The sequence below is a fragment of the Trichoderma citrinoviride genome (assembly GCF_003025115.1).
Source record: "Trichoderma citrinoviride strain TUCIM 6016 unplaced genomic scaffold BBK36scaffold_12, whole genome shotgun sequence".
NCBI lineage: Eukaryota > Fungi > Ascomycota > Sordariomycetes > Hypocreales > Hypocreaceae > Trichoderma > Trichoderma citrinoviride.
This window is the reverse complement of record NW_020194720.1, coordinates 1,109,688-1,126,098: the sequence shown is the minus strand read 5'-3', so window position 1 is coordinate 1,126,098 and position 16,411 is coordinate 1,109,688. Positions and strand designations below refer to the sequence as shown.

General features: G+C 56.9%; 5 protein-coding genes across 5 annotated transcripts; 3 read left to right on the top strand and 2 right to left on the bottom strand.

Moving 5' to 3' along the window:
• Positions 1-395: 395 nt before the first annotated feature.
• On the bottom strand, positions 396-1,481 carry BBK36DRAFT_1136231 (HIRA-interacting protein 5; the record flags this gene model as incomplete). Its single annotated transcript, XM_024892915.1, has 2 exons — positions 396-630; positions 699-1,481. The coding sequence occupies 2 exons, from the start codon at positions 1,479-1,481 to the stop codon at positions 511-513; spliced, it is 903 nt and encodes a 300-aa protein (XP_024747228.1). The 3' UTR covers positions 396-510.
• Positions 1,482-1,785: 304 nt separating this feature from the next.
• BBK36DRAFT_1171353 (LuxS/MPP-like metallohydrolase) lies at positions 1,786-3,377 on the top strand (the record flags this gene model as incomplete). The annotated part of the gene is made up of 4 exons (XM_024895560.1): positions 1,786-2,040; positions 2,105-2,279; positions 2,378-3,222; positions 3,282-3,377. 4 exons carry the CDS (start codon positions 1,786-1,788, stop codon positions 3,375-3,377), a joined length of 1,371 nt encoding a protein of 456 aa, XP_024747227.1.
• Positions 3,378-6,638: 3,261 nt separating this feature from the next.
• Positions 6,639-9,686, top strand: BBK36DRAFT_1125810 (WD40 repeat-like protein; the record flags this gene model as incomplete). Its single annotated transcript, XM_024891316.1, has 1 exon — positions 6,639-9,686. One exon carries the CDS (start codon positions 6,639-6,641, stop codon positions 9,684-9,686), a length of 3,048 nt encoding a protein of 1,015 aa, XP_024747226.1.
• Positions 9,687-10,610: 924 nt separating this feature from the next.
• On the top strand, positions 10,611-14,095 carry BBK36DRAFT_1125992 (hypothetical protein; the record flags this gene model as incomplete). The annotated part of the gene is made up of 3 exons (XM_024891335.1): positions 10,611-10,637; positions 10,778-12,169; positions 12,224-14,095. Coding segments are annotated over 3 exons (3,291 nt in total), but the record flags the coding sequence as incomplete, so codon positions are not given.
• A 634-nt stretch (positions 14,096-14,729) lies between these two features.
• BBK36DRAFT_1161846 (glycosyltransferase family 4 protein) lies at positions 14,730-16,293 on the bottom strand (the record flags this gene model as incomplete). The annotated part of the gene is made up of 2 exons (XM_024894405.1): positions 14,730-15,753; positions 15,812-16,293. The coding sequence occupies 2 exons, from the start codon at positions 16,291-16,293 to the stop codon at positions 14,730-14,732; spliced, it is 1,506 nt and encodes a 501-aa protein (XP_024747224.1).
• Positions 16,294-16,411: the final 118 nt, after the last annotated feature.

Genomic DNA, 16,411 nt, shown 5'->3' with positions numbered 1-16,411 from the left:
TTGTCGGGTTTGGCGAAGCGAAGATGCTGAAGCGAAGGGGAAAAAAAAGTTGACGGGTTAGTGATGTGTTTTGCGAGCTGCAAGATTGGCCTGGGCCATTTTTTTTCTTGCGGGCGATGGTGAGCTAAAAGGGAAGGTGGGGCAGCCGCACAGCATGTACCGCCCACTCTCGCCTAGCCCAACTTTTGGTGGCAGAGCAGCTACAGGTACTTGGGCTCATGGCTGAAGAGAGCCTCACCTTGTGATGATCTTTTGGCAGACTCACATAGAGGATTCAACTCGCATTATTCGGATACGAATGCGCTCACCCAAGAATCTTGAATAATGACAATCAAATACGGAGGAATTGCCTCTACGAAGTATTCGTATTTTACAGCTGTGCATGTGGTGTGTGTGTGTGTGATGGGTATCGGTTTTACTTGGGACTTTTACATGCCATCTCCCCCTCTATGTATTATACAGACTGCCTTTGGGAAGAGACAGAGCACCAGCTCAACAGCCGTTCAAGCTTCATGCTGCCTCGGCTGACCCCCGTTGCTGCTTCAGCTTCTCCTCAAACTTGGCAAACTCCTGCAGGGAAATCTCCTCTTCCTCATCCAAGACCTGCTTTACTCCCTTTACTTCTTCAATCTATGCGGCAAAGGAACCGACGGTCAGTAACAACCTTCAGAACGTGACATAAGTCGAAAAAAACTCACATAATGCATCAGCATGCCTTCAATGCCATTCTTCAGAGTGACCGTACTTGAATCGCATGTTCGGCAAGCCCCGCGCAGCTTCAGCAGCACCTGACCATCCTCGAAGCCCCGGAACTCAATGTCACCACCGTCTTCCTGGATGGCCGGTCGGATCCTCGTTTCCAGCAGCTCCTTGATCATGCCCACCACTTCGCTGTCATTTTCGTTGTATGCCAGACTGTCCTCTTCCGCCGCCGCCTGGCCAGCCTCATCCGCCTTGCGCTCCACGACATTGACTATCTTCTCGCCAGATGTGATGGCCTCGGTAATGAGGGCGAAGATCTCGGGTCGCACATGAGCCCAGTTGGCATCGCTGGCCTTGGTCACGGTGATGAAGTCGGTTCCATAGAAGACGGACGTGACGCCATCAATGTTCATGAGCTTCGCAGCCAGAGGCGAGGGATGCGGCGGGGATATCGTAGCGCGCGGGTTCATGTATTCTATAAACGGCGTGGACATGTCTTCCGGGATGATGCGGTGATTCGGCAGGAACTTGAGAGCGTCCGGATTCGGTGTGCTTTCCGTCTGGATGAAGATTGTTCGCACGCCGGTCGGTACTAATCGCTGCGTCTTCCTAGACTGAGGCCGTGATGCGGCAATGACCGGGATCCGGACGCCGGTGCTGAGATGCCGCCGAGAGGACCATCTTGATGCCGCGGCTCTGACTTGACAGGCGGGCAGCGGCCTGGACACTGCAGCGGCGACGAATCGCGACGCTGTTCTCTGCATGTTAAGGGACGCCATGATCTGAGAATATTAGAAGAAGGAATAGAGAGGAAAAGGAAACGAGAAAGAAGAGACCCAGAAACTGGACGGCGGGCTAATAACGAAAAACGGATTACAAACCCGACGTCAAGAGGCAACTTTCGGGCGAAGCAGCCAAAAGCTGGATATCCGCGGGGCATCACGTGACGCGCTCAACCTCCCGGGAGCCGAAAATTAGACGGGTAGCTGCTGCACGACGAGGCACTTCTTTTTCGGCGACGACCCATTGCTCCATCACGACGCCTCAAGGACCGTCAATTGCCTACGCCATCACCCCCCGACAATGATCTCGAGGTCGGCTCTCTCGAAAAGCGTGCAGCACGCCGCTCGCCGGTCAGGCGCCGTGTCTCGCCGCGGCTTCGCTGCCGCCGCCGCTGCTCCCACCGGATCGTACGAGACTGCCGACATCAGCGGCCTCAAGGTTGCCTCCAAGGACACCCACGGCCCGACCACGACGCTGGCGGTTGTGGCCAAGGCCGGCACTCGCTACCAGCCGCTGCCCGGCCTGACGTACGGCCTGGAGCAGTACGCTTTCAAGGCAAGGGCGCATCTTCCCTGCTGGTTGGCGCAGCTTGAGCTAATTTTACATCGCCAACTCTTAGACTACCCAGCGACGATCTGCCCTGCGCATCAACCGCGAGTCTGAGCTTCTCGGAGGCCAATTGGAAGCGTCCCACACCCGTGAGGCTCTCGTCATCCAGGCCAGCTTCCTGCGCGACGATCTGCCCTACTTCGCCGAGCTCCTGGCCGAGGTTGTGTCCCAGACCAAGTATACCAGTAAGAGATGGCCGGTTCGCAAAATTTGGAAAGAATGAAAAAACGAGGTGATGCTTTTCACGATGAGAGACTAACCATGTTTTTTTTACTCTATACAGCTCACGAGTTCCACGAGGAGATTGAGCGAGTTCTGCCCTTTAAGAAGGCTGCCGTCAACGCCGATGTGGCCGGCCTTGCCCTGGACAACGCCCACGCCGTCGCCTTCCACAATGGCCTCGGTGCCGCCCTGAACCCCTCCGCCTCGACCCCCTTCCAGAAGTACGTCAACGAGGAGTACGTTTCCAGCTTCGCCGACGTTGTCTACTCCAAGCCCAACATTGCCGTTGTCGCCGACGGCGCCGGTGCCCAGAACGTGTCCAAGTGGGTCGACCAGTTCTTCAAGACCGTTCCTGCTGCTGCCCGCAGCGGCCAGACGCTCAAGACCGAGGCCACCAAGTACTATGGTGGTGAGCAGCGAACCAGCCACCCTGCTGGCAACGCCGTCGTGATTGCCTTCCCCGGTTCCGACAACGCCGGCTCCAAGCCCGAGATTGAGGTTCTGGCGACTCTCCTCGGCGGCCAGTCCACCATCAAGTGGACCCCTGGCTTCAGCCTGCTGGCCAAGGCCACTGCTGGAACCTCTGGCCTTTCTGTCGGTGCTTCCAACCAGGCCTACTCCGACGCTGGCCTTCTGACCATCCAGTTGTCTGGTGCTGCTGCCTCTGTCCGCAAGGCTGCTGAGGAGACGGTCAAGGCTCTCAAGGCCGTTGCTGCCGGCAACGTCAGCAAGGAGGACGTGGCCAAGGCTGTCGCCAACGCCAAGTTCAACCTTCTCGAGAAGGCCCAGACCCGTGGCGCCAGCGTCCTGCTGGCGGGTACCTCCCTTGTCCACAGCGGCAAGGTCCAGGACCTCCCTGCCCTGGCCAAGTCTCTGGACGCCGTCACTGCCGATAAGCTGAAGACGGTGAGTTTTCTTCCTCAGCCCTCTTTTATCTCTTTGAACTTGACTAATAGACTTTATAGACTGCCAAGGCTCTCCTCGACGGAAAGGCAACCGTCTCTACCGTTGGTGACCTGTTTGTGCTGCCTTATGCTGAGGAGCTGGGTCTGCGTGTATAGAAGGAGGAAGATATCATGGCGTAAAAAGCTTGTACAACAGTCAATAGTCATCTAGATGCGAGGGAGGGGCTAAAGTCATGGTGTTGGTGCGAAAAAAAGAAGGCCATTCTGTATTCAATCTTCTTCCCCTTTTTGTTCATTGAACCGCAGCTGTCCTATATCGCTTCTTTGAGCTCGTCACCAACCTCCTACGATGGCCGGGGGAAAGAGAAAAAGGAAAAGAAGAAAAAAAAGACTATATATGATTTTACCGTACTATGACATGCGTGGGATTCCAGTGTTTGTAAAGTATGCGACATGCGTAATACAATGCAAGGCATATGTGGTAGGTATGTATGTCGGAGACTGCATCCACCAGGGCCGGGGAAGCGGGTTCCCATCCAAGCGAAGAGCCGGGCGATGGGATCTTGGGGAGTCTACGAAGGGGGGTTTTCTGACTTTTGAAGATTGTGAAGAGGAAGCTGAGAAACAGCTGTGCACGGGGAGACTTCTCGAGAGGTAAGGTCGGAGTACTGAATGGGAGGGGGAGAACTTAAGAGCTGCTGTGCTGCATCGTTTGAGTGTCACGTAATTGTTGATGTTTGGATCGTGGTGAGCCCTGAGAGTACAGGTCGGGATGAGATCTGGACGATGATCGTGCTTACATGAACCTTGCGGAAACACATCTACATTCGATCCAGGTCGGTACTGACTCATCACATCTGACGGACGTCTTGTACTTCCCTATCTGCTCGAGGTACCTATTGAGTCTGGTAACAGTGCCTCGCTTGTGATCTACCCAGACATTCAGATCTACGAAAGAGGCTGTTGTCACTTTGAAGGGGGAAGTCCAGAGAGATGCGAGTCCTTATAACCTGAAGCGGTTCTACGGGGGGACATATGTACTGCTTGGGGTAAGGGACATGTCAATTGCAGGCGAAAACACGGAGCTGTGTGGCGCATATCCATGTGTAGGGCCGGGAGGATGAAGAGATTACAGCTTCGTAAAAGTCTTTTAAGAGGCGTGATGAGATTTGGTGCATGGGCAATTGCTGGAAATAGGGAAAAGGGGGGAACGGGCAGGGGAACGGGTAAAAAAGAAAGCAAATTGCAATGGGATTGAGATAGTAGTACTTAGTATTTGACCATCGGGCTTCTGAATGGTGACGGCGCAATAGAACTAGTGTGGAAGCGGACGTCTCGAGTGTTGATCTTGTGGTTGGTGGTTTAAGCCGGGGAGATTTCTCAGCTCACGATAACCGTGACCTGGTGTAAGTCGAATGGCCCAAAGAAGGACGGACGAGAGCGGGTTCGTTGGCCGCGTGATTGTAAGATTCGACCGGGTCCTGCGAGATGCTACTGCTGGCAGGCGGTTTGTGCACTGACAAGGATGGCAATACACACATAATCTCCGCAATATAAGACGTGCAGTGTGTATGGGTGAGATGCTAAACGAGAAGAGCGCGTCATTGACACAGCCGTGAAATGACGACGGGCCCTGTTCGATGTACATGTACCAGCCTCACCTGGGGGGGCTGAACTGAGATGCTGCCGCATTTATGGGGAGGTACCTGTTCGCCTGTGTAAGGCATCTGGTTACAATTGGGGGCGTGGAATCTGCAGAAACGACATTGGCTGTGGGAACTGGAGGTGCCACGAGATTGGCCTGTTGCCTGGAGAGATTGGGCGGGTTGGTGATGGTGTTGACGCTGCGTGTTGCGGAGGGTTATCTTGGAGATGAAGCACAAGTAGCTTCGAAACGGAGGGAACCAGAGGCTACACTGAATGGCATCAAGGTCATATCGCAATTCATTGCGTTGTAGAACATTGATACAAGTACACGACTGGTATCTCCTCACAAGGTCTACCTCAACTCGCCCATAATCTGGCACCTCATTTAAACATTCCATCCATCTGCTCTGGCATCAACCAGCCGTCACCACCAGCCCTTGCCGGAAGAGGAACAAAGCGCAGCAAGGGTAGCTCGCTAGCGCCTCGCCCATCTCCTTTTCTGGTCTCCCAGCAACAGGGATGCTTTATTGGGCGTCCTCTCGGGCTTCTTGGCTGTCCATTTCGATCAACTCTGCTCCAGGGCTGGTCTTCGAACGGCCCTCTTCAGCACCGCGCTCCACCCCTGCCTGATTAGCACAGGACTCTCGGGGTTCCCCAGCGGGCTGCTTCAGGGCTTCCAGCGCTCCCGCCTCTCCACTGATTCACTGGAACATTGAAGTCGACTGCCACTGGCGGCTCTCCTGACTGTCTGGAGACCAGACCCCTTGCAGGTTTATAAGCGGCGCTCCACAGAACCCCCGGAGCACCAAAGTCACGACGGCAGCTGCTAACAAAACTCTTCCCGTCAGCGTACCCAAGGTCATTCGTACCGCTGCAGCCGCTGGAGCTTGTCGACCTGCAGAAACAGCTCGTCTTTCAATCTTCTTTTTCTTTGCTTTTTTCTACACTTTCTCCATTTTCTTCTATTTTTGACTCCCCAAGCTGTGGCTGCAGTGGCGCCGGCAAGAGGCGCTCCTGCTTGGGACTCTTCAATACCTTGCCTTGTACTTACAAGGGAAGTCCGACAAAAAGAAAGGCACAGGTCACATCCAGGTACCGTGCCAGAGGCAACAGGGCCGGTGAGGAGAGAGGCTGTTTTGTGCCTGAATCTCAGCTCGGGGTTTCGAGGTCAGATCTTGCCTGAGCCTCGTACCACTGCTCTGCTTCAACACACCGGATCTCGAGTCGACTCTGGCGATGCCTCTCAGTCCCTCTTCTTCTTCATAGTCACTGTGAGTCTGGAGCCAAAACCCTACCTAGCCATGCGCCGTGCAGCGCCGTGCCCTCAACTGCCCCGCTGGATGGAGAGCAGACGGATGGATACCGGATGAACAGACGCTGGATCCAACATTGAACATGCGCTGACCGACCCCAATGAACAGCCTTCTTCAACCATCTTGACCAAGCCGCTGTCACTGGGCAGAGCTTGAGGCCGCATCAGACAGCTGCAACGTCATTTTCTCATTCGTCCTACCCGATCCAGCGGTTCGCTTTGCCCAACGACCCCGGCAGGGCATCGTCGGCCCAACACACAACGCATACTTTTTGTTCTTTATTGCTTCTATTTTTTTGTCCTTTACACTCTTCTCCTCGCTTTCATATCTTCTCTTCCTTTTCCCTGCCGGCTGTTCTTGTCTCCCATTTGAGCGGCTTCCCCGTCTCGATGATCACCCGACGACCTTCCGCCATATCGTGAAACCATTGCCTCGTCTTACTGTCCATGGCGGCAGGATGACGGCGACTCCCTCCAGCAACCGGCTGAAGCTCACTCCCTCCAATTCACCTTTTCTCACCACCCGACGCCCGAGGTCTCCGCTGCGCGGCCGGCCCGTCTTCGACTCCCGCCTCTCGCTCAAGAGGGTTGTCGGCACCACATGCCGCTCGCCCACCGCCTTTGACGCCGTCGGCGCCAGCTTCGCCTACACCGCTGGCGGTGCCGTCGTGGTTGTCCGTGTCGACGCCGATCAGTACACCCAGCGATTCTACCGAGCCCGCCCCAATGTTGCCTCCCTCTACGCCTCGCCAAACGCGCCTTCTACACCGACAACGACGGCGACGACCACCCCAAAGGCCAATGACAGCCGGAACCGTGTGGCCGCCGGCTACCGAGACTCTCACGGCGCGCCTGATTGGGCTGATGGAATGCCTAGAACGTGGACCAGCCGCGAGCGCATCAAGGCAGCCACGTGCCTCAGTCTAAGTCCGGATGGCAAGTATTTGGCTGTGGGCGAGACTGGATATGCGCCCCGCGTTTTGATCTTTAGCCTCCAGGATTCATCTTCCGACATTCCTCTCGTATCAATCAGCGAGCATGCGTTTGGCGTCAACGCCGTTGCGTGGTCTCCCGACTCCAAGTATCTCGCCTCTCTCGGTGCCGCCAACGATGGCTTTCTGTATGTCTGGAAGGTCGACTCCCGCAACGGCCAGACGAAGCTGTTCCAGCAGAACAGGTGCACGTCCTACGTCAAGGATATGGTGTGGCTAGGCAACTCCCTCATTACTCTCGGCATCCGGCATATCAAAATGTGGAAGATTGATGAAAACGCCGGCATCTCTCCGATGAAACCGAAATTTCCAGTCGAGCACCCTCCCCTGTCGCCGACTTCTCAAAAGACATTGCCTGGCCGGAACATTATCTTAGGGGGTCTTCTGGAAGCTACATTTAGCTGCGCGGCGGTGGACGGCAGCCGCCTCATCATGTGCACCGAGGCGGGCGATGTGTGCATCTTGGAAGGTGATGACAGGCAGATGAAAGTCGTTTCCATCCTCAACCTTGATTTCTTCATATCAACCATTCAAATCCGGGACAATGTGGCCTACGTTGGCGGAAAAGACGGCAATTTCACCAAGCTCGACGTTGCTGGGCTTATGGACGGGCGCAAGGATTGCGTTACTGGCACCTCAAAGACCTCGGTTGGCTTGGTGGCTCTGGGCTTCATGACAAACAACTCGGTTACCATCGACGCCAAAGGGTCAATTGACGTTTGGGACTTGGACTACGTACCGGGTCAAACGGCGGAGCCATCGTTGCACATCAATATTCCGGGCCATGGAGATCCGGTTGCTGGTATCTGTGCCATGGATAGGCTTAATGAGGTGCAGGCGGCTTTTCTGACGTGGTCATACTCGGGGAAAGTGACATTTTGGGACCTGGATGGCCGGATTAAAGAGACCATCGTTGTGCCGCTGGAAGGCTTGAACGTGCCGGATCCCAGCGTGGAGCCGGCAAATCAGTTGACCTGCGTCAAGATCTCCAAAAGCGGGCGCCTCCTGGCCACAGCCGATCGCCTCGGCGTACTGAGAGTTACAGACACAGTAACTGGAGATTGTCTGCTCGATACCAAGGCTCACTCAGCTGATTGCACATCCATCAGCCTGTACGAAGATGACGCGAGATTCCTCATGGCTTGTTGCGGTAGGGACCGCACGGCGCAGCTATTTCATCGCTCTTGTACGGGCGGCAATATCGAGCATTTCCAGACAATCGAGTTCGCTTCACGGGTCGTACAGGTGCTTGTGCCATCGGATGACAAGGTACTCACTTGCGCTTGGGACCGCACGATGCATATTCACGACCTGGTGACCAAGGAAGGGGAGCCCGACGCGATAGCGGCCATCCCTTCAAAGGTGGTCTCCCTCAAGGCGTCGCCGACTTCCATGACTGCGAGCTTGGATAGCCGGACCGTATTTGTTTCTATGCTGGACCGATCTGTTTGCCAATACGACATCTTGACAGGGCGACCGATCAACTGCTTCAAGTGCATGGACGAGAGCGGCATAGAATCCGCGGTTCTTGAATCTCTCTCAATCGAGCAGGGCGCGCCCAGAGACTCCGATTTCTTGCTGGCCGCCTCCAACACCGACAAGTCCATTCGACTTTATGACTCTATCTCCGGGGCATTCTTGGATCGGGAGTGGGGCCATACCGAGGCCATCAACGGGGTGGCATTTGTTGACGGCGGTGAGGAAGGCAGAAAGGTTGTGAGCGTTGCGGCAGATGGAACCATCATGATATGGTGCCTCGATGTGCATGAGAGGCTTAGAAGCAGGGAGTCATCACCGGCGAGAGAAGCAACTTCGGGCAGGCCTCCGCTGCGGAAAGTCCTGTCAAAGGCCGAGCTGGCAGAGTTTCAACGCCCACGCGAAAACTCAACGGGTCAGCGCACCTCGCCGCCACCGCCAACGCAGTCTCGGACCGTCCGGAAGCGCACTTCCCGACTCAATCTGTCTTCCAACACCCCTGGCTCCAAGACGCCGTCGCAGATAAGCCCTGGAAGCGGCCGGACCATGGACGACACTCCTTCGCGTCGAAAGACAAACGACGCGAATGCCTCCAGCCCTCCCCTGAGCCCAAGGGCCAGGCTGTCTCGTAGGCCTTCGCTACCGGTCCTGGGTCACGCCGCGCGTAAGAAGAGCTCGGCTCCCAACCTTCGCGGAAACGCCTCGCTGAACACAGCGACGGAACAAACCTGTCGTACTTTGAGAGCGTACCGGAAGAAGCTCACATCGGCTGAGCCCATCAATCCAGATGCCCTCGGCGAACTCGATCAAGAACTGCGATTCACTGCGGCCGCGCTGGGCGACCGCGCCATTAGGAGCAGGGCGATGAACGAAACTGTCCTGAGCGGACTCCTGGACCAATACTCTGAAAGACTGGTCACTCTGCTGGACGAGAAGCTGCGCCTGACCAGCCAGCCCCTCGAGCGAGATACGGAGGTGTCAAGCGAGGATCGCCGCGGCAGTACTGATGAAACGGCAAGCACAACTTCGTCAAGTTGATACCCATCAATTCATTTCTTTTCTCTTGTGTATTACCATCCCAGACCACGCGATCGTCTTTTCTTTTGTATGAAGTGCCGGGTGCGGTCAAAGATTACCACATGGACAGAGGCAGTTCACAAAATGGCGTTTAGGATTTTATTTCTTATAGGGGGAAGCTCTCGATAAGAGCCAAAAGGGAGCGGCGGACTGTGCTTCAGCCACGGGAGGTTCTGCTTTTACAGCGCTGATATGATACCACGGGGGTCAATTGGAGTTTATGGCGGTACATCAGATGCATTTTGGTATCTTTGCATGGGATAATTCACACCCATTCAAGATGGTGGTGCGGCATGCATCTCTTGTTCCTGGTTTTCCTTATAGTTTGTTTCTAAGAGGGGAGAGGCTGTAGCAAAGCCGGCATACATCGGGACAGCTCTGCGCGTGCGCGGGCGTCGACATGATATATCTATACACATTCACACCGACGATGTACAGAGTCCATTCTCCGTGAAAACAGTGCTATTCAATGTCTCTTTGCCCATTGGACTTGTCCGTCAAGTGCTTGTTGGCGCTGTTGATGCTGTTGATGCTCGTTGCTGTGGCTGAAGTCTGCATCGTGCACGTGACGCAGCCGCGATTGAGGCGTTATCCCTGCCTTTTCCGGCCAGCCGCGCTCTTGTCTCTCCTCCATCTCACACGTCGAACCACGACCGACTTCGCAGCCTCGCGAAAAAAAGGCTATTCCTGCATCACGTGATCCAGGACGACTCGGTCGCGACAAGAAACACGACAGCGAAGAAAAAAGCCAAAGGGAAATCAATCGCGCCACCGCTCCAGAGGGGATCGCAACGTCTTTGAGAGGAAAAACCGGATCGTATCGAGCAGCCCAGCCGCTTCGGATCAGATGAGAGGAGGACGTTGAAAGCCACCGCCCTGAAAAGCGACCGGAATCTGGAGCCACGGCTGCCTGTACGTTGTTCTGCCTTTTGTTGTTCTTCTCTGCATCGCCTTCTCCTCTTCCTTGCCCCGTTTGCTCCGTAATGACGTAGATGACAAATGGGCCTGTTTCTAACGATGGTGTTTCTCTGTCTCGTTTCGATGAAGAATAGATCGTGGCGCCCATTTATCCTGTTGCGACGAAGCGTGACGGTCCCCTCGATCGCGGGCGAGGCGGACCTCGGGGCATGAACCACCAACCGGCCGCCTTCACGCCCCTCGAGTCGCTGTTCCTGTTCCAGAGCCTGCTTTCGCAGGGGGTCGACGGCGGGGCGTTTGCGCGCATCTCGGAGCTGCTCAAGGGGAACCCTCTGATCAAGAGCGGCGAAACGTACGATGCCGCGCGTCTGACGCCCGAGGCGCTGCAGCAGCAGTTCCTGGGGCTGCTGCGAGACGAGCTCAAGGGTGATGCGGAGCGCGCTGATGGGGGGCAGACAACAACAACAGCAGCGGCGGCTGGGGGAGGAGGGGACGGGACGACGGGGTCGCCTGGGTCGTTGAAGAGGAAGCTGGGGAGCCAGACGGTGCCGACGCTCAAGGATATATACGACAATATCGATGTTCTGCCGGCGATTATCGATCGGCTGTACGCACGGTATCGAGACCACATGGTTGGGCTGATTCGCGAGGACGAACGTAGGCTGGCCGTCTTGCAGCGAGAGATTCAGCTGCTGGAGCGGAGCGAAAAGGAGCGTCTTGCGAAGGTGGCCGCCAGCCAGAACATCACGCCGAGTCCGGCTCCACGAGATCCAAGGACGGCCGCAACGGCAGCGCTGCCCTCGACGACAACAACAGGGGTGCCATCAGTCGCCGCTCCATCACCCTTACCACCTACAAACGGAGCTACTCCTTCTCCTTCTCCAGTACAGGTATCGACGACAGCGCCGCCTCCGGCCATCAGAAAGGGACCAACTCCGAATACGCCTGTGCCGCCGCCGAAACCACCCGTTTCTGCCGTTGCAGCGCCCAAGGTCCCAGTACAGAGCCAGCTGGCGCCTGCGGCGACGCCTTCTCGACCGGCTGCCTCACCGAAACCGCCGAATGCAGCGTCTTCCGTGCTCCAAGCGCCTACCGGGGCTCCAACACCACAGCCAAGCTCCCAAGTGTTGCAGCCGCCGACGCAGCAGCCGCCGAAACAGAGCATACCGCCCCGGCCAGAGTCTGCTGCACCACAACCACCAGCCGCGCCAGGAGCCGCTCCCGCTCAGGCTGGGTCGCTCAAGTGGGAGAAACCCTATCAGCCTCCGCCAACGGCGCAGGCTTCTCCGGCTGAGCAGCAATACTCACCGCCGATGCTCTCTGCGCCGAACAATGCCGCTTTGCAGAAGGCTCACTCGCCCGCGCAACAGCAGCAACCTTTACCTTCGCCTGCGCAACAGCAACAGTGGCAACGACAGCCAGTACCTCATCCGCAACAACACCCACAACAACCAGAGCATCCACAGCATCCACAACAACAGCCTACGCAATATCCTACACACCCGCCACAATTACCACATGCACAGGTGGCACATCCACCACGTCCCCAACCGCAATTTCAATCACAGCCTCAACAGCAGCAGCTGCCCCAGCAGCAGCAGCAGCAGCAACAACAGCCGCGGCCACCCGCTGCAAAGCCTGTTTTGGTTCCCCCTCAGCCTGCCGGCCAGCTGGCTGCCCCTATACAGCCGGGACCTCCTCGCGCAACCGGACCAGGGGCTACACAGCAAGTTCGTCCGCCATCGACGACACCCTCGGCCTCGGGCCGTCCTATTCAACCTCAACAACAACCTCAGCCGCACCCGCAGCAGCAACAGCAGAGCCAGCAGACAACACCACAGCACCAGCACATACAGAGAGCAGTACAAGCTCAGCCATCCTTGCTAGCTCAGAAGTTCCAGCACATCCCGAGAATCCAGACGCCGCGGCCAATTGTTTCTGCAAATTCTCCCAAGGGGTCGCCTTCGGTTACCGCTGCTGGATCTCCAATCCTTAATAAGGGTGCCGCTCCTGTAGCTACCGCAACGCAACGATGGCAGCCGGGCGCTTCTTCAGCACAGCAAGGAGCTCCTCCTCGGCCAGCTCCATCTCCGTCACCCGCCAACAAGGACAAGCCGCATGGCACACCGTATGGTGCCCAAGCGCCGCGGCCTGCGATCCCCGAGCACATGATCCGGCAGGCGGCTGCTACTCCGGGACCTGTGAGACGACTCAGTCCAGCATCTCCAGCACCACGGACGCCAGCACCGTCAAGTCCTGTATCTCTTAAGCGCGGATTTGGAACCAAGTGGGCATCTCACTCGACTCCGTCGACTCCTGGTCCGATTGCATCAGAGCCGGAGAGTCCGGCTTATGAACCCGTTAGTCCTCCGCTGCAGCGGCCCACGATTGCAAAAGACTCTGCAGTCAAAGCGGCTCCTAAGATGGCCGTGCCAAAGCCAGCTGCCACAGTTGAGGCAACCCCTGTAGCAAAGGCACCTCGAGGTCGACCCCCGCGATCGGTGCAGAGAAGCCGCGGGCCCAGTGCAACGCCTTCTGCCACGGGAACGCGGCGAAGCCAGTCTGTCATTAGCCAAACAGATGAGCTGTCTCTTGATCACTCCATGACCAAGGTGAAGAAGGAGGCGGCAACGCCGCGCCTCAGGGAGGAGACTGGCGATACGACTGCGGATGAAAGCATGCCCGGACGGGGCATGATGGGTACTCCCAGCAGTATGACCCGTGCATCTAAGAGGAAGCGGCAGGATACTCCTACTGACCTTCAAGGCCCTCCCACGCACGTGTTGTGGACGCGAGGCTTCACAAAGGTGTCCTCGTCGGCCCTCGACCAGATATCGAGCCATCGCGACGCGAACATGTTTGCGACCGCCCTGCGAGAGAAAGACGCGCCGAACTACCGGCAGATCGTCCTCCAACCGCAAGACATTACTTCGATTCGCTCCGCCATCAAAGCCGGCAACAAGGCCGCACTGCAGGCGGCGGCGAACTTGCCAGGCGGCGATCCGGGCACGGCCAGTGTCTGGCTCCCCATTTCCGACGATCTCGTTCCTCCCCGAGGAATAATCAACAGCGCTCATCTCGAGCGCGAGCTGGTGCACATGTTCTGTAATGCGATCATGTACAACCCCGATCCGGATCGCGGCCCGGGGCCGGCATTCATGAGGAGGTCTCAGAGCGACGAGGAGGAGATTGTGGGCTACCGACTCGACGAGAACGGGGTGGTGAAGAACACGCAGAGCATGTTCCTCGAGGTGGAGAAGCTCCTGGGGGACCTGCGGGCGGCGGAGAAGGACCGCGGCATCCCGCCCATCTCGACGACGAGGCAGGGCAGCGTGGCGACGCCGGCCGAGGACACGGCCGAGGAGGAGGACGAGCTCGCGGGGGACGGCGACTCGACGTCGGCGTCGGGCACGGGGACGGCCAAGAGGAGGCGCATCAGCACCAGGATTTAGAAGCAGCCTGTGCTCATGAGGATGCTCGGCGAGGCGACGCCGCCGCCGCCGGCGCCACCACCACCACCAGCGCAGCAGAGGGAATCGCGGAGTTTGAGGGCGTCTCGGGGCTCAAAATTGGCCAAATAGGGTGATTTTGCTTGTTGACGGGGAATGGACCGGGGCAATGTGGCCTGCCCTCATGGAAAAGGGAAGAGGATCTCATGAGCGGCGGTTGGGCGGGAATCTTTTTGCTGTCTTTGTTGGAATTGTGAAATGTTGTTTCCGAGTTGTGTATACCAGCGCCCCGCCCCTTTTACTCTCCCCCCTTTTATCTTTTTTTGGGTTTGACAGAGTAGTAAGTAGTTTGGAGAGGGAATATTAGCTTTTTAAGCTTTTACTTTGCTTGTGCGACTTGACCAATGTGTGCGGATCAGAAGAGGTATTGATTCACGTACTGGTAGATGGCTGACTGGGTGATGTTCTACTTGTTTATTATTTTTGACTGAAACCATTAGGCTATCTATTAACAAACTCCATGATATCACATATGCTATTTGACATTCAGCAGGCTCAAAATGTACACAGGCTCATAATGCAGGCTCATGAAATCGCTTCTAATCTCTCGAAACAAATGCCTTGAGAGAATTCCAGCTCACCGATCCAGCTTCGGGACCCTGATCGACGAAGTCGACCTCCGACTCGGCGCAAGCTTCATCGAATCCTGCGCCTTGTCCTTGGCGGGCGGCTTCCGCGGCCAATCGGGACAGACGTCAATGTTCTCCCTCGGGAACCACCACTCGAGGAACAAGAAGAAGAGGTAGTCGACGACGACGCAGAGGCAAAAGAGCTTGCCGGCCCAGATGCCGCAGCCGTAGTAGCGCTTGAGGCGGTCGATGAGGGCAAAGTCGCGGATGCGGCTGCCGTTGTTGTAGCCGCTGGTGTCGAAGCCGTAGAACTCGTCCTCGCTGATGGTGCCGCAGATGCCGTCGTAGACGCGCTCGGTGCGCATGGCGACGTTGGACCACGAGTACATCTTCTTGACCTCGTCGTGGAACTTTTCGGTGCGGATCTTGCCGGCGCGCATGGCGGTGATGGCCTTGCCGGTGGCGGCGACGATGTCGTCCTCCTCGGGCTTGGCAAAGGTCGTCATGTGCGAGGGGAGGACCTCGGGGATGCCGCCGACCTGGGTGCAGACGACGTAGAGCCCGCACGAGGCGGCCTCGACGATGACGGTGCCAAAGGCCTCGGTGAGGGACGGGTGCAGGTAGATGTGGCCGCGCGTCATGACGTCGCGGACGTCCTCGTGGCGGATGGGGCCGAGCATCTCGACGCGGTCCTGCAGCACGTTGGTCTCGATCATTTGCTCCAGGTCAATAGCCTTGGGGCCCGAGCCGGCGATGATGAAGCGCGTGTTGGGATGGTTCTCGAGGATCCGGGGGATGGCGGCGGTGAGGAGGTCGGTGCCCTTGTTGTAGAACAGCCGCGAGATGACGACGATGGTGATGACGTCGTGGGGGCCGAGGGTGCGAGGGGACGGCTCGGCCCTGAAGCTGCCTCCTCCTTGCTCTGACGGCGCGGGATAGTCGCGGGGCCTAAAGTTTTCGCCGACGACGGCGTTGGGGATGACGGACACCATGAGGGGATCCAGAGAGGCGCGGAGAACGGTGTTTTCCTTGCTGCAAAGAGATGTTAGGAGAGTGCTGCAACACATGAACCGTGGTCATCTCAACTCACCAGGTATGGCTCACGCAGATGCTGTGGTCCACGTCACTCAAGATAAATTTGAGCAGCTTATTTGTCAGAATACTGGCAGCATCCGCAAACCCAAAGAGCGAATGATCCGTAAACACAGTTCTCAATCCCATAGTCCTTGCATGCAGGATGCCCTCGTGACAAAGGGAGCTGAGACTGCCATGGCCATGGACGATTTCGATCCGCTCGCGGATGCAGATATTCCGCAATATGGGAAAGAAGGAGAAGACGGTAGGGAAAGTGGCCTGCCGGTAGATGACGAGAAAGGGCACATGGTAGACCTTGAGGCCGTTGTTGAGATAGCGGACGCCCTTGCGGTCGTCGTGGGCGTGGGTGATGATGATGACCTTGTGGCCTCTGTCGATGAGCTTGCTCGAGAGTTGGTAGATGTGAGACTCGACGCCGCCGGGCTGCGGGAAGAAGAAGTCGCTGACCATGGCGATGTTGTACGTTTTGCGCGCCATGTTGGTGATGAGCAGGTATTGTGAGACTGGGATGGCTAGATGGTCTGGTTCTTGATCATGGGTCTTTGCGGTTGTGAGAGCGGCTGATGCTGAGGCTGAGGGTAAGATGAAGCATGTG